Source organism: Saimiri boliviensis, chromosome 2, assembly GCF_048565385.1.
Source record: "Saimiri boliviensis isolate mSaiBol1 chromosome 2, mSaiBol1.pri, whole genome shotgun sequence".
NCBI lineage: Eukaryota > Metazoa > Chordata > Mammalia > Primates > Cebidae > Saimiri > Saimiri boliviensis.
The window spans coordinates 83,003,400-83,027,560 of NC_133450.1; the positions used below are offsets into that span (position 1 = coordinate 83,003,400).

At 40.5% G+C, this 24,161-nt stretch overlaps 1 protein-coding gene across 4 annotated transcripts in view; it reads left to right on the plus strand.

The window, feature by feature from the left end:
• UBR1 (ubiquitin protein ligase E3 component n-recognin 1) overlaps positions 1-24,161 on the plus strand; it is a 173,400-nt gene that overhangs the window by 135,553 nt on the left and 13,686 nt on the right. For all 4 annotated transcript variants that reach the window (XM_074393773.1, XM_003928951.3, XM_074393772.1 and 1 more), the window contains 6 exons: positions 1,712-1,779; positions 2,727-2,877; positions 9,922-10,009; positions 15,185-15,318; positions 17,093-17,201; positions 20,728-20,784. In XM_074393773.1, coding sequence (XP_074249874.1) covers positions 1,712-1,779; positions 2,727-2,877; positions 9,922-10,009; positions 15,185-15,318; positions 17,093-17,201; positions 20,728-20,784 — 607 coding nt within the window. The remainder of the gene's footprint in view (positions 1-1,711; positions 1,780-2,726; positions 2,878-9,921; positions 10,010-15,184; positions 15,319-17,092; positions 17,202-20,727; positions 20,785-24,161) is intronic.

The following is a 24,161-nucleotide window of genomic DNA, read 5'->3' on the forward strand; positions in this document are numbered from 1 at the left end:
CTTTTTGTTTACAATCTTGGATTTGAGGTTAAGAAATTGACCTAGTCCCATGGCCAGGCTTGGTGGGTCATGCCTGTAATCCCAGCAATTTGGGAGGCCAAGGCAGGTGGATCACCTGAGGTCAGAAGTTCAAGACCAGCCTGGTCAACATTGTGAAACCCTCTCTCTACTAAAAAAACATACAAAAATCAGCTGGGTGTGGTGGCATGTATCTGTAATCCCAGCTGCTCTGGAGGCTGAGACATGAGAATCACTTGAACCGGGGAGGTGGAGGTTGCAGTGAGCCAGCATCATGCCATTGCACTCCATCCTGGGTGACAGAGTGAGACTCTGTCTCAAAAAAAAAAAAAGAAAAGAAATTGACCTAGTCTGAAATGAGTCTTCTCTTCCTCGTTTTTAAAAATAACAGCTTTATTAGCTGGGCACAGTGGCTTACACCTGTAATCCCAGCACTTTGGGAGGCTGAGGCGGGCAGATCACAAGGTCAAGAGATTGAGACTATTCTGGCCAATGTGGTAAAACGCTGTCTCTACTAAAAATACAAAAATTAGCTGGGCATGGTTGTGTGCGCCTATAGTTCCAGCTACTCTGGAGGCTGAGGCAGGAGAATCACTTGAATCTAGTAAGCCAAGATTGTGACACTGGGAGAGATCTGGCGACAGAAGGAGACTCCATCTCACAAATAAATAAATAAAAATAGAAATAACAGCTTTATTTAGATACAATTCATTCCCTCATTTTTATATAACAAAACCATTCATCTTGACTTACTAATTTCACTCCTTTGCCACCCTTGCTCTCGCTCCTGAAATTACTGTTTTCTTTAGACATGGACCAGATTGGAAAGATAATAGCTTTTGAGCCATCTGCATTTCCTCCAGATGATCCATCTACATAAACCATTATCTAATTTTGTTCAAGAGGATCTTCTCCATCCTCATTTTACCTATTCTGCTTTGCATGTTCTTCCCACCCCACAACCCTAATTTTGTTTGTATATTATGTATCACAGAACATTTAGAAAGGTATAATCAGAGAAAAGTGATAGAGGGAACATTGTATAAAAGTAACTCTTCTCTTTCATTCAACAAATGTTTCTTTTTCTTTTATTTTTTATTTTTTATTTTTTATTTTTATTTTTTGAGATGGAGTCTTGCTCTTTGGCCAGGCTGGAGTACAGTGGCGTGATCTTGGCTCACTGCAATTTCCACCTCCTTGGTTCAAGCAATTCTCATGCCTTAGCATCCTGAGTAGCTGGGACTACAGGCATGAGCCACCATGCCCAGCTAATTTTTGTATTTTTAGTGGAGACAGGGTTTTACCATGTTGGCCAGGATGGTCTCGATCTCCTGACCTTGTGTTCTGCCCGCCTTGGCCTCACAAATCACTGGGATTACAGGCATGAAACACTGCGCCCATCCTCAACAAATGTTTCTTAAACAATCTCCGTATTTCGGTTATCCTAGTTCATGTGCCATTTCCCCCTAAATTTTACCTTTTAACCCTTAAATTGTATCCAGGGCTTTCTAACAGCCTTTTCTCAGTTCAGTTTGTCTCTCATTATGGTTTCCATATCTCAACGGTGTGATGTATTAGTTTCTGTATTTTATAATCCTGTTATACATTTGGTTTAGGTATTCTTAGCTTGCATTTTATTTAACTACACTGCTGTCTTACTGACTGAATTATATTAACTTTTTGTTTGTTTTAGTTGTTCTTCCTAACCTAAAATCAGAAGATACACCATGCCTTCTATCTATAGATCTGTTTCACGTTTTGGTAAGTGTTCAGTAATTTTGTTTAAATCCCTCATGTTGATAATTTCGTGTGTTTTCCTCATTCATACCCTTTGTTCAAGATTATAAATTATTGGTGTTTAATCTATAAAGTTTGATCTCTCCTGTCCGTTCTGTTTACCATCAATTTGTAATAGGTCTTGTTCTGGTTGATTACATTAGTGGATATCTGTACAGGCAAGCCTTTTCTAATTCATATTATGCTTCCACTTTTGCCTTTTTCTTAAGTTGTATATAAGATATACAGTCAATGACTGTGTGAGCTCTCTTAAAATCATTGATAATGTGGTGATAGCGACCAGACCCTGGGTGTATCTAGGCTTCCCCAAACACCTGTGGATGGATGGCAACTGCCCTTAGTTTTTTTGCAGAGATTTTTCCATCCCTGTGATGATCTCATTCTTTCAAACCAAGTTTTATAGAGAAAGCAGTATGGGGATTGGGAGCATGGAGTTTTTGGATGCAGGGTTAGCCAGCATCCTCATCCCTCATTATCTAGGCCTCTGCATAGTGGTTGTCAACTCTGACGGTCTTTTGGAATCTCCTGGGGAACTTTGAAAAGAATGCCGTTAACTAGGCCCTACCCCAAGAGATTTTTATTTGGTTGGACTAGGGTAGGTCCTGTGTATCAGTATTGTTTTAAGAACTACTGTAATGTTGAATATTGTGAGCCAGAGTTCAGAACCACTGCTTCGACCTACAATAAATAGATACAGCAAATGAATAACCTGTTTGGTGGTGACCATCATCCTCCATTTGTGGTACATTATATTCTAATATATTCTATTGAATAAGTAAAAATATGGCATTTGTTAAAAGACACACACACAAACACACTGCAGCATGTGGTGCCCTTCACATTTAGTTATGACATTAATTTGTGTTCGTCTTTTATCATTACCTATGTTAATATTCATTTTTCTTTCATAGGTGGGTGCTGTGTTAGCATTCCCATCCTTGTATTGGGATGACACTGTTGATCTGCAGCCTTCTTCAGTTAGTTCTTCCTATAACCACCTTTATCTCTTCCATTTGATCACCATGGCACATGTGCTTCAGATACTACTTACAATAGACACAGGTAAAGTTTTCATCGGAATGTTCACTGTGAATAACATTTTGCCGTACTTTACTGGCAGAATTAATTATGCTTGTGATTATATTACGTATTTCTAGGTTCCATGTTATATTTTTTATTGAATGATTATTCATCTTTTTGTTTTGTTTTGTTTTGTTTTTATGACTAGTATTTAAGCAAGGAAAGGTAGAATAAGCTGTGAAAAAGATTCTTAGCTGAAACTACCTGATTCTTTGATTAGCAGCTACTCTGCAGATATGCAGGAAGATCACTTGGACCTGCTTTCCTCTCTTTTTCAAATTCCCCATCCTGAAAATCTGTCCCTACATGAGTTTTTTCAGCCTTTTGATAAGGAGGTCCCTGAAACCATTCTTAATTTCTTCAGCTGGAATAGTTCTTTGTTCCCCTTGCAACATGTGTCATTAGTATCTTGTTTTGTAGTTATTTGTGGTTATGTCTTACTGTTGTCCTCCTCCTTTCCCTGTTTCTTCTCTCCCTATGCTCCTTTGTCCTCAGTGTAAGTTTCTTGATGATAGGAAACAATGAAATTTCAGCACCTTCCCTCTAAAGCTGCAAGTATCTAGTAACCTTTGTTAAACCCTGTAAGCACTCATGAAATGTCTCTTGAATCAGTTGAAGATACATGAGTAATACAACATTATGGAATGATGATAACAGTTGTTCTTTTAGAGTCTGGTATTTAATAGGAAGAAAAGTCTGGGGTCTGAATGCAGTGGTTCATGCCTGTAATCCTAGCACTTTGGGAGGCCAAGGCAGGAAGATCACTTAAGCTCAGGAGTTTGAGACCAGCCTGCGCAAATTGGCGAGACCCCCATCTCTACAATTTTTTTTTCATTAGCCGAGCATGCTAGTGTGCGCCTGTAGTCCCAGCTACTTGAGAGGCTGAGGTGGGAGAATCACTTGAGCCCAGGATCTTGAGGCTGCAGAGAGCTATGATGGCACCACTGCTCTCCAACCTGGGCAACAGAGCAAGATGTCATCTCTTAAAAATAGAAGGGGAAAAAAAAAAACCAAAGCAAAATCCGGTTGTGGGTTTTAGTGACCAATAAAGTAAGGGCTACTGAAGGTTCATATAATTTAGAGAACAAACATAATTAAAATGATGTCAGAATAAAATATGGCAGAATGACATGTATGTTTAACCTGTGGCACACCAACTCCATTTCTAGGAATCTGTCCCAAAGCTTTACTGGCAAAAATATGAAATGATACAAGCATGACATTATTTATTGTGATATTGGGATATCAAAAAAAAAACCAGAAACAATTTAGCTGTCCATCAGTGGGGATTCATTGAATAACCTGTGATGTACCATATAATGGAAATCCATGCAGTTTTAAAAAGGAATGAACAAGATCTGATATGAATTGATCTCCATAATACAATAAGTTAAAAAAGCAAGGTATAGAATAATGGTTATCATATAGCATTTTTGTGTAAGATATCTTATGTGTATATATATTTATATACATATTTGCTTATGTGATTTATAAAAGAGACAGTAGAGGCCAGGCAGGGTGGCTCACTCCTGTAATCCCAGTACTTTTAGTGGCCAGCGTGGGTGGATCACCTGAGGTCAGGAGACCAGCCTGACCAACATGGTGAAGCCCTGCCTCTACTAAAAATACAAAAATGAGCCAGTCATGGTAGTAGGTACCTGTAATCACAGCTACTTGGGAGGAGTCTGAGGCAGGAGAATTGGTTGAACCTGGGAGGCGGAGATTGCAGTGATCCATGATTGCACCATTGTACTCCAACCTGGGCGACAGAGAGAGACTCCATCTCAAAAAAAAAAAAAAAAAGAGAGAGAGAGAGAGACAATAGAATTAAAAACCAAAAACTAAAAATAGTTACCTCTAGGGTAGGGAAAAGACATAGGGATTTGAGCAGAGATTCCAATGAATGTCTTTCTTTTTTTGTTTGTTTTGAGACAGAGTCTCGCTCTGTCACCCAGGCTGGAGTGCATTGGCACAATCCCAGCTCACTGCAACCTCCACCACCTGGGTACAAGCAATTCTGCCTCAGCCTCCCAAGTAGCTGGGACTACAGGCAAATGCCACCATGCCTGGCTAATTTATTTTTATTTTTTTAGTAGAGACAGGGTTTCACCATGCTGGCCAGGCTGGTCACGAACTCCCGACCTTGTGATCTGCCCACCTCTGCCTCCCAAAGTTCTGGGATTACAGACATGAGCCACCATGCCTAGCCTTTTTTTCAGGTGTCGGGGGGACAAAATATCTTTCTGTTGCCCAAGCTGGATGTACAGTGGCATGATCTTTGCTTACCACAACCTCTGCATCCCGGGTTCAAGTGATTCTCCTGCCTCAGCCTCCCTAACACTTGGGACTACAGGGACACACCACCACACCCAGCTAATTTTTGTATTTTTTAATAGTGACGCATTTTCCCTGTGCTGGCTGGGATGGTCTCAAACACCTAATGTCAGGTGGTCCGCCTGTCTCAGCCTCTCAAGTACTAGTATTAAAGGCATGAGCCAAGGTGCCCAGCCTTCAGTTAATGTCCTTTTTAAATACTGTTTTGAGTTTAGAACTCTATAAATTTTTTTTCTTTAGACGGAGTCTTGCTCTGTTGCCTAGGCTCGAGTGCAGTGGCACAATCTCGGCTCCCTGCAACTTCCACCTCCCAGGTTCAAGCAATTCTCTGCCTCAGCCTCCTGAATAGCTGGGATTACAGGTGCCTACCATCTGGCTAGATTTTTTGGTGTTTTGTTTTTGTTTTTTTTTGAGATGGAGTCTTGCTCTATTGCAATTTTTTGTATTTTTAGTAGAGACGGAGTTTCACCACATTGGCCAGGCTGGTCTTGAACTCCTGACATTGTGATTCATCCACCTTGGCCTCCCAAATGGCTGGGATTACAGACCTGGCCCGGTTATAAATCTTTTACTTAGTTAAAAAATAAAATGGGAGAAGATAATTTTTTAAAATTGAAAACAACAAATGAAACTAACTGTATAAAACATACCAAGAAACTGGTTACTTCAGGTGAGTTTAAAACAGTATTTCAACTGTACTTCCCTAGTGGGTATGTTCTGACGACAAAAGAACTACCTCCCCTTAAGACAAAAAATCTTAAGTTGAACTTATATAAGTGATAACAGTGGTAACTGTATTGCTATTTTGAAATTATTTTGGGTAACACTGTAATTAATTATGTTAATGTCATTAAGTGAATAAATTTTTAATTTTATTATAATGAATTTAATTTTATTATAAGTCTAGCTTATCAATTATTTATCTCACAGATTATGCCTTTGGTTTTATATCTAAAAAGTCATCTCACTTAAAGACAATGTCATGAGAATGAGAGACAGTTATTGTAACAAACACTTCTGATAAAGAACTGTTATCCAAAGTATGCAAAGAACTCTTAACAATCCACAATAAGAAAACAACCCAGTTTTAAAATGGGCAGTGGGGCTGGGTGCCATGGTGCAGGCCTGTAATCGCAGCACTTTGGGAGGCCGAGATGGGCAGATCACTTGAGCCAGGAGTTTGAGACCAGCCTGGCCAACGTGATGAAAACCTGTCTGTACTAAAGATTAAAAAATTATCTTGGTGTGGTGGTACACATCTGTAGTCCCAGCTACTTGAGAAGCTGAGAGATAAGAATCACTTGAACCCAGGAGGCATAGGTTGTAGTGAGCTGATATTATGCCACTGCATTCCAGCCTGGCAACAGAGCGAGACTCAGGTGTGATAACTCACGCCTATAATCTCAGCGTTTTTCGAGGCCAAGGCAGGAAGATTGTTTGAGCCCAGGAGTTTGAGACTTGCAATATAGCAAGATCCCATCTCTAAAAAATAAAAATGGGCAAAACACTTGAAAAGACACTTCACCACAGAAGATATGCAGATGATAACTGATCATATGGAAGGATGTTCAGCATCTATATGCCATTAGGGAATTGCAAATTAAAACAATGAGATACCACTGTACCCCTATTAGAATTGCCAAAATCTAAAACACTGACAACACAAAATGCTAGCACGCATGTGAAGCAACAGAAACTCTCATTTGTTGTTGATGGGGATGTATAATGGTACCATCACTTTGGAAGACAGTTTGACAGTTTCTCACAAAACTAAATATACTCTTACCATATGATCCATCAGTCATACTTCTTTTATTTACCCAAATGAATTGAAAACTTTTATTTACCAAAATGAAAGTTTCACACAAAACTGTGCACAGGGATGTTTATAGCAGCTTTATTCATAATTACAAAAACTTGGAAGCAACCAAGGTATCCTTCAATAGGTGAGTGGATAAATAAATTATCATTTATCCAGACAGTGGAAATACTATTCAGTGCTAAAAAGAAATGAGTTGTCGGCCGGCCATGGTGGCTAATGCCTGTAACCTTATCACTTTGGGAGGCCAAGACAGGAGGATTACCTGAGGTCAGGAGTTTGAGACTAGCCTGGCCAACATAGTGAAATCCTGTCTCCACTAAATAAATAGAAAAATTAGCCAGACATGATGGCGCACATCTGTACTTCTAGCTACTCAGGAGGCTGAGGCAGGAGAATTGCTGTAATCCAGGAAGCAGAGGTTGCAGTGAGCCAAGACCACACCACTACACTCCAGCCTGGGTGACAGAACAAGACTCCATCTCAAAAAATTTTAAAAAGTGGCCAGGCATGGTGGTTCACGCCTGTAATCCCAGCACTTTGAGGACCCAAGGCAGGTGGATCACGAGGTCAGGAGTTCAACACCAGTCTGGCCAAGATAGTGAAACCCTGTCTCTACCAAAAATGCCCAAAAAAATTAGTGGGGCACGGTGGCAGGTGCCTGTAATCCCATCTACTTAGGAGGCTAAGGCAGAGAATTGCTTGAACCCAGGAGGTGGAGGTTGCAGTGAGCCAAGATAGCACCACTGCACTCCAGCCTGGGCAACAGAGTGAGACTCCATCTTAAAAAAAATAATAAATGAATAAATGAGTTACTGAGTGGTGAAAAGGTAGACAAGTAAGTGAATAAATGAGTTACCAAGTGATGAAAACATAGACTTCTACTAGCTAAAAGAAGTCAATTTGAAAAGGTTATATACTATGATTTCAACTATATGACACTCTAGAGAAGGCAAAACTATAGAGTCAGTAAAAAGATTAGTGATTGACAGGGGTAAGGGCATTATGAGAGGGCTGAATAGGCACAGCATAGAGGATTTTTTTTTTTTGAGACGGAGTCTCGCTCTGTCGCGAGGCACCAGCCTAGAGTGCAGTGGCACGATCTCAGCTCACTGCAACCTCCACCTTCCCGGTTCAAGCAATTCTCCTGCCTCAGCCTCCCGAGTAGCTGGCACTACAGGTATGCACCACCACGCCCAGCTAATTTTTGTATTTTTTATAAGAGACAGAGTTTCACCATGTTGGCCAGGATGGTCTTGATCTCTTGACCTCATGATCTGCCAGCCTCGGCCTCCTAAAGCCCAGCCATCATAGAAAATTTTTAAGGCAGTGAAACTGTTCCGAAAAATACTACAATGGTGCATACATGACATTATTACACATTTGTCCAGACTCATAGAATGTAAACACCAAGAATGAACCCTAATGTAAACTGTGGACTTTGAGTGATAATGATGTGGCAATGTAGGTTCATTGATAATAACCAGTGTACTACACTGGTGCTGAATGTTGATAGGTGGGGGATGTTGTGTGTGCATAGAGACAGAGGGAATCCTTTGTACTTCCTGTTCAATTTTGCTATGAAACTAAAACTTCTCTCTTTAAAAAAAAAGTGTATTAATTAAAAAATTAAAATCTTGTTTTATGAGTGTGTGCATTTGTTAAACTCATCATCAAATAGAACCCTTAATATGTGTGCATTTTATTGCAGGTAAAATTTACCGCAAATTTGTAAAGAATGACTTAGAATTATTGAACTCTCTTACATTTGAATTGAGAAAATCAGTATGATTTTTTTCAATCATATGATTCATGATATGTTTTTTTAAAGTATAGCAATAAAGAGATGTTATTTGGAAAATGAAAAGGATTAGGAGTAATCATTCAAGATATGATAAAATTACTGAGGACAACTTGAATCATGACCTTCCAGATCAATTAATACATAAACAAAGGCATCTTTAAAACAACAGAGCACTACTCAAATGTGCTATAACATCCCTCAGAGCAAACTGCAAGGTAGACATTTCTATATCAGTTTTAATGCAATAATTCTGAAATTCAGAGTGGCTTGTCCAGAGCTTTAATGTAAGTGTGAGAGTAACTGGCAGTTGCCAGAAAGGTTTAGGATGGCGCACCTTAAGGATAGGTTGATGGAGGAAAATAACCTCAACAGGTTCTTTTTATGAGACTCTTTGCTTCAGCATGAAGGCAGGGCAGGCATCTACTTCCTTTTCTGTTTAATTTCTGCCTACTGGCTAAGATTCCTAGGAACCCAAAGCAGGTTGATAACTATTAATTTATTTCCACGGTCATATTATGATGAAGTATTTACATGTTTAGCAAGTAAATATTAAACATCCATGTTTAGTGATTCTGCCCCATTTGTTTCTCCAACTAATATATAAAGTTTACCTAAGAACTTTAATATTCAGCGTAAACTACTTAGATTAAAAACAGGTGGAGCCCCAGGCATGGTGGCTCATGCCTTGTAATCCCAGCACTTTGGAAGGCAGAGGCAGGTGGGTCACTTGAGGTTAGGAGTTCAAGACCAGCCTGACAAACATGATGAAACCCCGTCTCTACTAAAAATAAAGAATTAGCTCAGCCGGTGGCACATGAGCATAATCCCAGCTAGCTGGGAGGCTGAGGCAGGAGAATTGCTTGAATCCAGTAGGCGGAAACTGCAGTGAACCAAGATCATACCATTACACTCCAGCTTGGGCAAAAAGAGTGAAATTCTGTCTCAAAAAAAAGGAAACAACCTCAGTTGAATGAATCTGTTGTTCATTATCTTGGAACCATGAAATTGAAGTATAATTTATAAACTGAATAGCAAATACATAATTCATCTCACAGAATTTCTTTTTCAGGCCTACCACTTGCTCAGGTTGAAGAAGACACTGAAGAGGCTCATTCTGCATCTTCTTTCTTTGCAGAAATTTCTCAGTATACAAGTGGGTGAGTAATAATCTATTAGTTCATTCTTTTAATAATTCCATTTTTTGTTCAGTTGTTGGGCAGTGTAAGTGACATTTGAATCATTTAAATTCCAGTTAAAAATAATCAGTTATTGCCTAGGTTTTCTTTGAGGGTTTTTGTGGTTTAAATCTTTAATCTATCTCGAGTTAATTTTTGTATAAGGTATAAGGAAACAGTCCAGTTTCAGTTTTCTGCATATGGCTAGCCATTTTTCCCAACACGATTTATTAAATAGGGAATCCTTTCCCCATTGCTTGACTTTGTCAGATTTGTCAAAGATCAGATGGTTGTAGATGTGTGATGTTATTTGTGAGGGTTCTATTCTGTTCCATTGGTCTATATATCTTTTTTGATACCAATACCATGCTGTTTTGGTTACTATAGCCTTGTAGTGTTGTTTGAAGTCAGGTAGCATGATGACTGCAGCTTTGTTGTGTCTTTGCTTAGCATTGTCTTGGCTATATGGGCTCTTTTTTGGTACCATATGAACTTTAAAGTAGTTTTTTGTAATTCTGTGAAGAAAGTCAATGGTAGCTTGATAGATATAGCATTGAATCTGTAAATTACTTTGGGCAGTATGGCCATTTTCATGATACTGATTCTTCCTGTCCTTGAGTATGGAATGTTTTACCATTTGTCTGTGTCCTCTCTTATTTCCTTGAGCAGTCGTTTGTAGTTCTTGAAGAGATCCTTTACATCCCTTATAAATTGTATTCCTAGGTATTTTATTCTCTTTGTAGCAGTCGTGAATGGGAATTTTCTCATGATTTGCTGCTCTGTTTATCTGTTATTGATGTATAGAAATGCTTGTGACTTTTGCACATTGGTTTTATATCCTGAGACTTTGCTGAAGCTGCTTATTAACTTAAGGAGTTTTGGGGATATTCAGGACATAGGCATGGGCAAAGACTTCATGACTAAAACACCAAAAGCAATTGCAACAAAAGCCAGAATTGACAAATGGGATCTAATTAAACTAAAGAGCTTCTGCACAGTAAAAGAAACTATCATCAGATTGAGCATGCAACTTGCAGAATGGGAGAAAACCTTTGCAATCTTATCTATCTGACAAGGAGCTAATATCCAGAACCTACAAGTAACTTAAACAAATTTACAAGAAAAGAAAAAACTCCATCAAAAAGTGGGCGAAGGATATAAACAGATGCTTTTCAAAAGAAGACATTTATGTGGCCAAAAACATATGGAAAAAAGCTCATCATCACTGGTTATTAGAGAAATGCAAATCAAAACCACAGTGAGATACCATCTCTCACCAGTTAAAATGGCGATCATTCAAAAATAGGGAAACAACAGATGCTGGATAAGATGTGGAGAAATAGGAATGCTTTTACACTGTTGGTGGAAGTATAAATTAGTTCAACCATTGTGGAAGACAGTGTGGCAATTCTGCAAGTATCTAGAACTAGAAATACCATTTGACCCAGCCACCCTATTACTGGGTATATACCTAAAGGATTATAAATCATTCTGCTATAACGACACATGCACATGTATGTTTATTGCAGCACCATTCACAATAGCAAAGACTTGGAACCAATCCAAATGTGGCAAATCCACACCATGGAATGCTATGCAGCCTTAAAAAAGGATGAGTTCTTGTCCTTTGCAGTGACATGGATGCAGCTAGAAACCATCATTCTCAGCACACTAACACAGGAACATAAAACCAAACACCGCATGTTCTCAAGGCCATAAGTTGGAGTTGAACAATGAGAACATAGGGGCACAGGGAGGGGAGCATCACACACCAGGGCCTGTTGGGTGTATGATCCCAGAACTTAAAGTATAATAAAAAATAATAATCAGTTATGAAGCTAGGTGCAGTGGCTCATGCCTGTAATCCTAGCACTTTGAGAGACCAAGGCAGGAGGATCGCTTGAACCCAGGAGTTTGAGACCAGCCTGGGCAACATAACAAGACCCTGTCTCTCTTTTTTAAAAAAAAAAATCAGTTAAGGGCTTTTAGCATGACTTTGTTTGCACAGGATAGGCTTACAGCGAAGAAAACATATTTTGATTATTTTACTCTGAAGTAAAAGGTAGTAGGTTAGAATAACAGCTACCCACTTGCTTGTTTCTGAGACTGAAACAAGTTTGACACATCTTTACATTTGTAAACTGTCCTAGAGTCAGAAGATAAAAGATGACTGGATTTTAACAAATGGAGTATTTAGGATTAAAATAAATGTAGAAAATGGAAAATAGGTTGTCCTTACAGTGATCCATACAATTGATGCAATCAGTGCATGCATATAATTACAGGTTAAGGCTCTTAAGAGTAATATGGAAAATACATTGGCATTCATATTTTACTATGCATATAATTTATACATAATATGTACGTATACTGTATAACGTAGTTATATAATATATGTAATGTATACATATATACATAATACAGGTCGACTTACGACCTATGTAACTTAGGACCATTCGACTTTACAACCACAATCGCTAGCCACGACTGCTCTGCGTCTGGCAGCGCAAACGTTGCCCAGCTGGGCGTACCACAGTGCGGACCAGCTTCTGGCAGCACTACCATCTCCGCGTGCACCATTTCAACTGTACATACAGCCTACTCAACTTACGATCAAATCGTGTTACGACCGTTCCGTGGTCCCGACCGTGGTCGTAAGTCGAGCACTGGCTGTGATATATTTTAAATTTTGTATATATTTAACCTTTGTGTAGAGGTTATAGTAGGAGTACAATAGGAATGCTCTGCTGAACTTTGCTACCAAGTTCCCCTCACCAGTCTCGTTACCAGTCTTTTTTTTTTTTAAGGTTAATACATACTATTTTTTAGAGGCATTTTAGGTTTACAGAAATATTGAGCAGAAAGTATAGCCTTCATTTGCTCCCTCCCCCTAATCGTTCCCCAATTATTAATACCTTGCATTAGGGAGGTACCATTTGTTACAATTGATTAACCAATATTAATACATTATTATTTTTATTTTTATTTTTTTTTTGAGACAGAGTTTCGCTGTTGTTACCCAGGCTGGAGTGCAATGGCGCGATCTCAGCTCACCACAACCTCCGCCTCCTGGGTTCAAGCAATTCTCCTGCCTCAGCCTCCTGAGTAGCTGTGATTACAGGCACGTGCTACCATGCCCAGCTAATTTTTTGTATTTCTAGTAGAGATGGGGTTTCACCATGTTGACCAGGATGGTCTCGATCTCTTGACCTTGTGATCCACCCGCCTCGGCCTCCCAAAGTGCTGGGATTACAGGCTTGAGCCACCGCGCCCGGCCAATACATTATTATTAACTCAGGTTCATAGTTTACATAAGATTCCCTTTACAGTATCATACAGAATAGTTTAACTGCCATACAGATCATTAGTGAATCCTAATAGAGAAACCAGGAAATTATTAATTTATTTTAGCTAACAAGTTGCTTTGGTTAGTTACTGGTAAATATTTTTCTCCCTATGTTTATTTACAAGGTTTTAATCCAGGCGTCCCCAAACTATGGCCCGCACTCGTGGGCCGCGTGTGGCCCTCTGAGGCCATTTATCCGGCCTCCCGCCACACTTAAGGAAGGGGCACCTCTTTCATTGGTGGTCGGTGAGAGGAGCACAGTATGTGACGGCCCTCCAACGGTCTGAGGGACAGTGAAGTGGCCCCCTGTGTAAAAGTTTGCAGACGCCTGTTTTAATCTAAGAAACAAAAAAAATGAAAGCTTTAGTAACCTTTAAGTTTTATGTTGAAAGGTATACTTTATTTTAGGTCAGTCACAGTGGCTTACACCTGTAATCCCAGCACTTTGGGAGACTGAGGTAAGCAGATTGCTTGAGTCCAGGAGTTCGAGATCAGCCTGAGCAAGATAGTGAGACCTTTTCTCAACTTAAAAAAAAAAAAAAAACTGGCCAGGCGCAGTGGCTCACGCCTGTAATCCCAGCACTTTGGGAGGCTGAGGCGGGTGGATCATGAGGTCAAGAGATCGAGACCATCCTGGTCAACATGGTGAAACCCCTTCTCTACTAAAAATACAAAAAATTAGCTGGGCATGGTGGCACATGCCTGTAATCCGAGCTACTCAGGAGGCTGAGGCAGGAGAATTGCCTGAACCCAGGAGGCGGAGGTTGCGGTGAGCCGAGATCGCGCCATTGCACACCAGCCTGGGTAACGAGCGAAACTCTGTCTCAAAAAAAAAAAAAAAAAAAAAAAAAAAAAGAGTATACTTTATTTAAGAGTCAGGTTTCTTTAAAGTAGATTTTTTGGTTGCCTCTTTGTTTTTGTTTTTTGTCTTCACTTAAGAAAAAGAAGAGTAATTTCTTGCCTTAATAATCTACATGGGGCCGGGTGCGGTGGCTCAAGCCTGTAATCCCAGCACTCTGGGAGGCCGAGGCAGGTAGATCACGAGGTCGAGAGATCGAGACCATCCTGATCAACATGGTGAAACCCCGTCTCTACTAAAAATACAAAAAATTAGCTGGGCGTGGTGGCGTGTGCCTGTAATCCCAGCTACTCAGGAGGCTGAGGCAGGAGAATTGCCTGAACCCAGTAGTCGGAGGTTGTGGTGAGCCGAGATCGCGCCATTGCACTCCAGCCTGGGTAACAAAAGCGAAACTCCGTCTCAAAAAAAAAAAAAAAAAAAAAAATCTACATGGTAAAAGATGTAAGATTTGTGACTTTTCTTTAGGAAATTACTAGGAGATTTAAACACTGAAACTCTTAGCTACTCAAATATTTTGGGGTGTTGTTGTTGTTGTTGTTTTGTTTCTTTTTAAGATAGAGTCTTGGTCTGTTACCCAGGCTGGAGTGCAGTGGCATGATTTCCACTCACTGCAGCCTCCACCTCCTGGGTTCAAGCAGTTTTTCCACCTCAGCCTCCTAAGTAGCTGGGATTACAGGTATCCACCACCACGTCTGACTAAGTTTTGTACTTTCATTAGAAACTGGGGTTTCGCCATATTGGCAGGCTGGTCTTGACCTCCTAACCTCAGGTGATCCGCCTGCCTTGGCCTCCAAGACTGCTAGGACTGTATTTTGTTTTTAAATGTTTAAAAGTTACATGGATAATAAATTACCTGAATGTTCAACTTTGTATTTGAAAAGGGGGATATGTTTACATCTAGGGTTTTAGTCTGATAAGTATTCTGTTGTCTTCTGGAATTATTGTCTCTTAGCTGCATTGGGTGTGGTATTCCTGGCTGGTATTTGTGGGTCTCACTGAAGAATGGCATCACCCCTTATCTTCGCTGTGCTGCATTGTTTTTCCACTATTTACTTGGGGTAACTCCGCCTGAAGAACTTCATACCAGTAAGTAGAAAAATGAAAGCATTGAGTGGAAAATGAGAGATTTTCTTTGTTCTTACCTTCAAGCTCATGAATTCAAGGTTAAAGCAGACAAAACCACTTCACTCCCCATTTCTTTCATCTGTGTTCACTTCAAACTTGTGTGCCCTGTCCTGGTATAGGTTAAAGGTGAGGCCAAAAAATATATTAGCCTTTTAATCTGCAAGACCTACTCTTACGTCCTATCTATGCATAGGTTATAGGTTTGAGCTTATAAAATATCTGCATGCAGAATATAACTGATAGGCTATACAAGAAGTTAGAAACATTGGTTATCTTTAGAGAAGAGAATTGTTTGGCTACATAGGTGGAAGACTTTACTGTATAGTAAGTTATTTAAATTTTAGACATACAGGCCAGGTGTGGTGGCTCACATCTATAATCCCAACATTTTGGGAGGCCGAGGCAGGTGGATCACTTGAGGTCAGGAGTTCGAGACCAGCCAGGCCAACATGTTGAAACCCCATCTCTACTAAAAATACAAAAGAACTCGCTGAGCATGGTGGCGCATGCCTGCAGTCCCATCTATGTGGTAGGCTGAGGTGGGAAAATCACTTGAACCCAGGAGGTGGAGGTTGCACTGAGCCAAGATCGTGCCACTGCCCTCCAGCGTGGGTGACAGAGCAATACTCTGTCTTTAAAAAAAAAAAAAAAAAAAAAAAATGGACATATAACTCCATTGAAGAATGAAAGTGCTGCTAGTAAAAGCCTACTGGAACCAACTGAGGCCATGTATATTTAAGCATTAGGGTCACCTTCTCATTTACTTCCCTCTGTATTTAGACCAAAGTAGGGAAGCTTTTCTGTGGCTTTGTATGGGTAAAACTCAGAATGTTTATGACTTTGGAAGAGTCACCAGAATTGCTCATAGATTCTTCTTTTGTCCTTTGAGAATAAGCTGACTAGGTTACTGTTACTGGCTATCAACTTGTTTATCTTGAGCTCAGTTCAGTAGGGCTTATCTGATCTAGGTTTTTCGTGGACTTGTATAAAATTTCAACTAATTGCCAGTACATATCTGTTGTTTGCTCACATACAAAAAAGTCATGTATTTATCTCATAGGTGCTATAATACAGTTGTGAGTGAAATAAAGTCCTTTTTAGTGGGAGGAATCCAATTGTAAACAAATAGAAAAAAAAAAAATATATATATATATATAATGTAATATAAAATGCTGATAAATATTATAAGGCAGAATAAAGCAGTTTAGGGATAGAGGGTATTGGGGTCAGAATGTGGAACTCTCCCAGACAGTTTTCATGGAATGCTTCTCTGTGAGGCAGCATTGAACCAACAGCAGCATAGATAGGGTTGAGTTGGACAGACAGCTGAAGGAAGAATATTCGCAAGTAGAAGAAGTTATAAATCCCAAAGCTTTGTTTGACATAGCCAAAGATTTGCAAAGAGATGAGTATGGCTGAAGCCTAAGGGGAGGGTAACAGGTCTAAGAGGTAACCAGGGTCACCTCACTCAGGGCCTTTGCACCATGATAGGGACCTTGTATTTTATACTAAGTGTGGTTACACATTAGAGCCATCTGATCAGGAGAGTAACTCAGTTCAATTTATGTTTTAAAAAATCACTGTGACTTATTTGCCACCTATCATTTTATAGAATAAGAAATATACTTTCTACAAGGAAAGTATAGAAATGAGCATAAGTATTGAAGAAATTTTAATAACAGATTGACGAGGTAAGAATAATGTGCTTATTAAATGTATTTTTAATCTCTTGCAGATTCTGCAGAAGGGGAGTATAGTGCACTTTGTAGCTATCTGTCTTTACCTACAAATTTGTTCCTGCTCTTCCAGGAATATTGGGATACTGTAAGGCCCTTGCTCCAGAGGTACTGTGGGGAGTAAAATGTCATTGTTGGGTTATTATACAATCTGAAATTTTAAAATTACAATTACCTGCTAAGCTTTTAGTTCAATTAGCATTGATTGAAGGTGTGGCAAAACTATAGGAGATTCCTAAGTTGCACACTTAAGAAGTGGGGATGAGGCCAGGTGCAGTGGCTCATGCCTGTAATCCCAGCACTTTGGGAGACCGAGATGGGCAGGTCACGAGGTCAAGAGATTGAGACCATCCTGGCCAACATGGTGAAACCCCGTCTCTACTAAAAATACAAAACTTAGCCACACTTGGTGGTTCGTGCCAATAGTCCCAGCTACTCAGGAGGCTGAGGCAGGAGAATCACTTGAACCCAGGAGGCAGAGGTTGCAGTGAGCCAAGAACGCGCCACTGCACTCCGTCCAGCCTGGCAACGAGTGAGACTCCGTCTCAAAAGAAGAAAAAGAAGGGATAAGACCAACAGCCATAGGCAGTTGGAATTTCTGCTTCCTCCACTATAACTACCATTCAGTTTATTTACTTTCCCCACAGCTGGTGTCTCATCTGCTTTAAATTGGGGGTGGGGGGTGGAGATGTTGCTAGCAGGCATAAAGTCACAATTAGTATCAAAAGAACCCAAATTGGAGCCGTATCCAAAATAGGAGCATATCTCACATGGTAGCACATGTATCAGGAGGGTGACTGAGAAAAGAAGGAAGGTCATTTGATAGATCAGAAAAATTTTCAATTAAACTTCCAAGAGAGAAATGTGTCCTTCTTTCAGAAAAACTTTCTACCCCATTAGTTTCTGGCCCTCCTGTTCATTGTCAACACTCCTAATCTCCAATCTTCGCCTACACCATTTTCCATCATTTTAATAATCAGTTCTCACTGTATTACTTTCCTTGCCCGTCATTTCCTTTATTCTCCTTGCTTTCTACCTTTTTCTTTAATCATTATCTTTTTCCTTCAATACTCAGGTCAGTATGTGTGTTGGCTTCTGACTCCTGCCACCCTTCTTGTGTAGCATGTTCTCTGTGTTGGGTTCTTTTCTTTGCTTCCTCATTTGTCTCAAGATATTCTGATCTCTATCTACTATGATCAAAACGAATTGTTTAAGAAAATCAGCTGGGCGCGGTGGCTCAAGCCTGTAATCCCAGCACTTTGGGAGGCCGAGGCGGGTGGATCATGAGGTCGAGAGATCGAGACCATCCTGGTCAACATGGTGAAACCCCGTCTCTACTAAAAATACAAAAAAAAACTAGCTGGGCATTGTGGCGCATGCCTGTAATCCCAGCTACTCAGGAAGCTGAGGCAGGAGAATTGCCTGAACCCAGGAGGCGGAGGTTGCGGTGAGCCGAGATCGTGCCATTGCACTCCAGCCTGGGTAACAAGAGCGAAACTCCGTCTCAAAAACAAAACAAAACAAAACAAAAAAAAAAAATTAGCTGGGCGCGGTGGCTCAAGCCTGTAATCCCAGCACTTTGGGAGGCCGAGGCGGGTGGATCACAAGGTCAAGAGATCGAGACCATCCTAGTCAACATGGTGAAACCCCGTCTCTACTAAAAATACAAAAAATTAGCTGGGCATGGTGGCACATGCCTGTAATCCCAGCTACTTAGGAGGCTGAGGCAGGAGAATTGCTTGAACCCAGGAGGCGGAGGTTGCGGTGAGCTGAGATCGCGCCCTTGCACTCCAGCCTGGGTAACAAGAGCAAAAACTCCGCCTCAAAAAAAAAAAAAAAAAAAAAAAGAAAATCAATGTCATGCTTCCCTACAATTACAGTAGGTTGAACTAATTTTACTTTTATATTCTTGGAATAGATAAGTCTTAATTGCTGTTGTAATTTAGTCAAGTATTAAAAATTCACACTTTGAAACAGAAAGTCCTTGCCCTCTGTATTTTTCCAGACCCTCCTTCTCTCAAGAGTCTTTCCTCATCCTCTACCCTATGTTGCCGGAGAATGACCCTGAGAATTTCTCAGTCAGCCTTGTCAGCTGGCTTCTGTATGGGTTCAGCCAGTGGGAGAGGAAGCACCGGCAGGGTTTTGGAGGTCAAAAAAAAGAGAAGCCCCAGTGTTCAGGCTGCCTCTATCTTGTGGGGTATCTCTGGTGGTGATTGTAGCTCTTGTCTGGCTCTAGTTCCCACCAGACAAACCTACTGTGATTCCAGTATCCACTGGTGACCCTAGCCTCTGTGTTCCATGATACCGCTGTTTCCTTTTGTTCCTCCAGTCTAGGGGAGTGGTAATCTCTAGTTTGCCTTGCCTTTTTGTCTCATGGTTGGCTTCTCAGCCCTTCCATCACTTTTATTACTAACTCCTGTTAAATTCTCTCTTGTTTAAATACTTAGAATGGTTTCTATTTTTCCAGTAAGACCTTGATTGATACGCCCTTTAAGAAAGAAATTAATAAGAGAAGGAAAAATAATTACAAAAAAGAAAGGGAGAAGAAAAGGGGCAAAATGATAAATATAAAAATGTAAACATAAAAAGATAAATATGAGGCTGGACACAGTGGCTCATACCTATAATTCCAGCACTTTGGGAGGCCAAGGCTGGCGAATCACGAGGTCAGGAGTTCGAGACCAGCCTGGCTAACATAGTGAAACCCCATCTTTACTGAAAATACAAAAAAAAAAAAAAATTAGCTGGATATAGTGGCATACACCTGTGGACCAGCTACATGAGAGGCTGAGGCAGGAGAATTGCTTGAACTCAGGAGACAGAGGTTGCAGTGAGCCGAGACCATGCCATGGCACTCCAGCCTGGGTGAAAGAGCAAGACTCCATCTCAAAAAGTAAAAATAAAATAAATATAGAAAGGAACATAGGGCCGGGCACAGTGGCTCATGCCTGCAATCCCAGCACTTTGGGAGGCCAAGGCAGGCAGATTGCCAAGGTCAGGAGTTAGAGACTAGCCTGGCCAACATGGTGAAATCCTGTGTCTACTAAAAATACAAAAATTGGCTAGGCATGGTGGCGCATGCCTGTAATCCCAGCTACTCAGGAGGCTAAGGCAGGAGAATCACTTGAACCCAGGAGGCAGAGGTTGCAGTGAGCCGAGATCATGCCATCGCACTCCATGTTGGGAGACAGAGCAAGACTCCATCTCAAAAAAAAAAAAAAGGAAAGAAACAGGAACATAGGCTGGGCACTGTGGCTCATGCCTATAATCTCAGCACTTTGGGAAGCCAAGGTGGGTGGATCACCTGAGGTCAGGAGTTTGAGACCAGCCCAGCCAACATGGGAAAATTCTGTCTCTACTAAAAAATACAAAAATTAGCCAGGCATGGTGGTGTGTCACTGTATTCCCAGCTACTGAGGAGGCTGAGGCAAGAGAATCACTTGAACCTGGGAGGTGGAGGTTGCAGTGAGCAGAGATCACCATTGCACTCCAGCCTGGGCAACAAGAGCAAAACTCCATCTCAAAAAAAAAAAAAAGAAAGAGGCAGAAAGAAATGAAGAGAATGGCTTGTGGACAAATCATGTACTGAAGCTTTGATAATCCATTTGTTTTTTTCTCTTGGCTCCACATACAGGTGGTGTACAGATCCTGCCTTAATAAACTGTTTGAAGCAAAAAAACGCTGTGGTCAGGTTGGTTTCACTACTTAATCCTTTCTCCCTCATTTACAAGTTGTGATTCCTAAAGTAGTTGGTTTGTTGAGTATGCTTTCTAGACTGCTTTCTTTATTCTCACTCAGTACAGTGTTCCTGCATTTCTGTTAGGTCTTTGCCAGAATTCAGATTCTTCCTGCAATTGTTATTTTTTCTTGGAGTGTCTGTCCTTTTCCTCTTAGTAGAAGCCAGCAGTTCCTCTTGAGAAAATCTTTTTTTTTTTTTTTTTTTTTTATTAAATAGTCTTGCTCTGTCGCCAGGCACCAAGCTAGAGAACAGTGGCGTGATCTTGGCTCACTGTAGCCTCATCTCCTGGGTTCAAGCCATTCTCCTGTTTCAGCCTCTGGAGTAGCTGGTACTACAGGCATGCACCACCACGCCCAGCTAATTTTTGTATTTTTAGTAGAGACGGGGTTTCACCATGTTGGCCAGGATGGTCTCGATCTCTTGACCTCATGATCCTCCCACCTTGGCCTCCCAAAGTACTGGGATTATAGGCGTGAGCTACCACGCCCGGCCAAGAGAATCTTTTTTAAGCTAGCATATGCCTGTCAAAAGGCAAAGGTGGAGGAGGCATCATGGAGCTGCTGGTATGTTAACTTCACAAGGTAGTGGCTTACACTGTTTCTATAAGCCACTTTTGTTTTTTTTTTTAGAATAAAGCAAGGTATAAATAGAACCATATCTATGTCCTTAGAAACTACCCTAAAAACTTTTTTTCAGCCCTCCAATCTCCTTTAAGTTATGGCTCTAACAAAATCCACCTCTTTATTTATTTATTTATTTTTTCCCAGACGGGGTCTTGCTGGAAATTGCACTTCCAGACGAGCTACAATTTTGGCTAACTGCAGCCTCCGCCTCCTGGGTTCAAGCAATTCTCTTCTCTCAGCCTCCTGAGTAGCTGGGATTACAGGCACTCGGCACCACACCCTGCTAATTTTTTGTATTTTTAGTAGAGAAGGGGTTTCACCATGATGTTGGTCAGGCTGGTCTCAAACTCCTGACCTCGGCAATTTGTCTGCCTCGGCCTCCCAAAGTGCTGTGATTACAGGCATGAGCCACCGTGCCTGGCCACAAAATCTACCTCTTTCTTAAATACCAATTTAAACGGCACCTCCTCCATGAAGCCTCCCCTAACACAATCACTCTCCTAAGTGTCCACTTGTTTGCACCCAGAATAACTGACCAATAAGAACTGCACGTTATCTTTTTTGTGTCCCCTCCCAGGGACTGACTGGTATTGTATACAGTGTCTAATTTTACTCAGTTGAATTGCATCAATAAACAAGTGGCAGAATTGACTCCTGGCCTTAAATACCAACATTAGAACTACATTTTTCTGTGGATAAAACAAACATCGAGACAGTATACATTTCCTTCTTTTCTCATCTTCCTTCACCCCCGAACTCCTTTCACCTACACTGTAAATGTGCATCCGCTGCTTTCACTTGTAACACAACTTTAGGGATTTAGTAATAATAGATCCAGCCCCTGTGCTCAGATGTAGCAGGAGTCACATCACTAAGAAAAGAAAGATCTTCAAGTAGAGAGAACAGAAAAGTTTCAGATATGAATATATATTTTTGGACTGTTAATTTCACACAACTATTTCTTTTTTTTTTTTTTTTGAGACGGAGTCCTGTTCCATCTCCCAGGCTGAGTGTAGTTGCATGATCTCGGCTCACTGCAACCTCTACCTCCTGGGTTCAAGTGATTCTCCTGTCTCAGCCTCCTGCGTAGCTGGGACTGCAGACACCCACCATCACACCAGCTGATTTTTTTTTTTGGTATTTTTAGTAGAGACGGGATTTCACCATGTTGGCCAGGCTAGTCTTGAACTCCTGACCTTGTGATCCTCCTGGCCTTGGCCTCCTGTAGTGCTGGGATTACAAGCGTGAACCACCTCGCCTGGCTGATTTTTCCTTTATTTCAAATCACTGTATACTTTTTATACATCTGCTATTTCCCTAGCATGGTACTGAAATACTCTGGAAAATTTAAAAGAAGTAACATAGCTTTTGATCATGAGTAATCTACAATCTAGTTATAAAACTTAAGACATTATAACATAAAGTTTAATGATGTATGGAATATACCATTCGTGCTATAGAAATTTAAAAAGGAACATAGTTAATGAGGCAAGGTTAGTCTGTGAGATCGTTTTTAGCTGAGCATAGAAAGAATTATAAAATTTAAGCCAGATACAGTTGCATGACCTGTAGTCCCAACTACTGAGGAGGCTGAGACAGGAATATTGCCTGAGCCCAGGAGTTCAAGGCTAGCCTCGGCAACAGACTGAACCCTGTCTCTTAAAAAAAAAAAAAAAAATGGGTTTGCTAAATAAATGTTTCGGTTGCCCTAAATATACACAACTGAGTTGAAGATGAAAGGAATTACAAAATTTAAGTTGATTGGGGCTGGGGGTGGTGGCTGACACCTATAATCACAGCACTTTGGGAGGCTGAGGTATGCGGATAACCTGAGATCAGGGGTTCGAGACCAGCCTGGCCAACATGGTGAAACCCCATCTCTACTAAAAACAGGAAAATTTGCTAGGGGTGGTGGCAGGTGCCTGTAATCTCAGCTCCTGAGGCATGAGAATTGCTTGAGCCTAGGAGGCGGATATTGCAGTGAGCCAAGATCGCATCCCTGCACTCCAGCCTAGGGGATAGAGTGAGACTGTCTCCAATAAATAAATAAATAAATTGATTGATTGATTGGGGTTTGAGGAGAGAATTTCACATTATTTAGATGATCTTTGCCAAGACTTGCAAGCCAGGCTTTTATTATATCTAGTTTGGTAAGAACAAGTAACATTTGCAAGCATGTATTAAGTGCTAAGTATACTGTGTTTCACCTGAGTATCTCATTTAGTCCTCAGCAGCTCTATAAGTTTTCTTAATGCTAATATTCATATTTAATTTAACATTTCTTAATATGAGCCTTTTAATTGATCAGTTCATTTAATGTAATTTTTTTCTCCCTCCCTTCCCCAGAACCTGATTTGATGGTGAGACCCTGATTATAGTATGGTATATTTTATCCCTAGTTTACAGACAGTATTTTTTTTTTAGTAGCATTATCTGTAATAGTCAAAAGGAGGCAACAACCTAAATGTCCATCTGTGGATGAAGGAATAAACAAACTCATATACATACAATGGAATATTATTTAGTCGAAAAAGGAAAAAAGTAATGGCACATGCTACAATTTGGATAAATATTAAAAACACGCTAAGTTAAAGAAGCCAGACACAAAAGGTCACATACTATATGATTCCTTTCATATACAGGCTTAGGTTCAAAGACTTACGAAGTATTAGAGGATTTAGGATTTGTAACCAGATCTGTCTAATT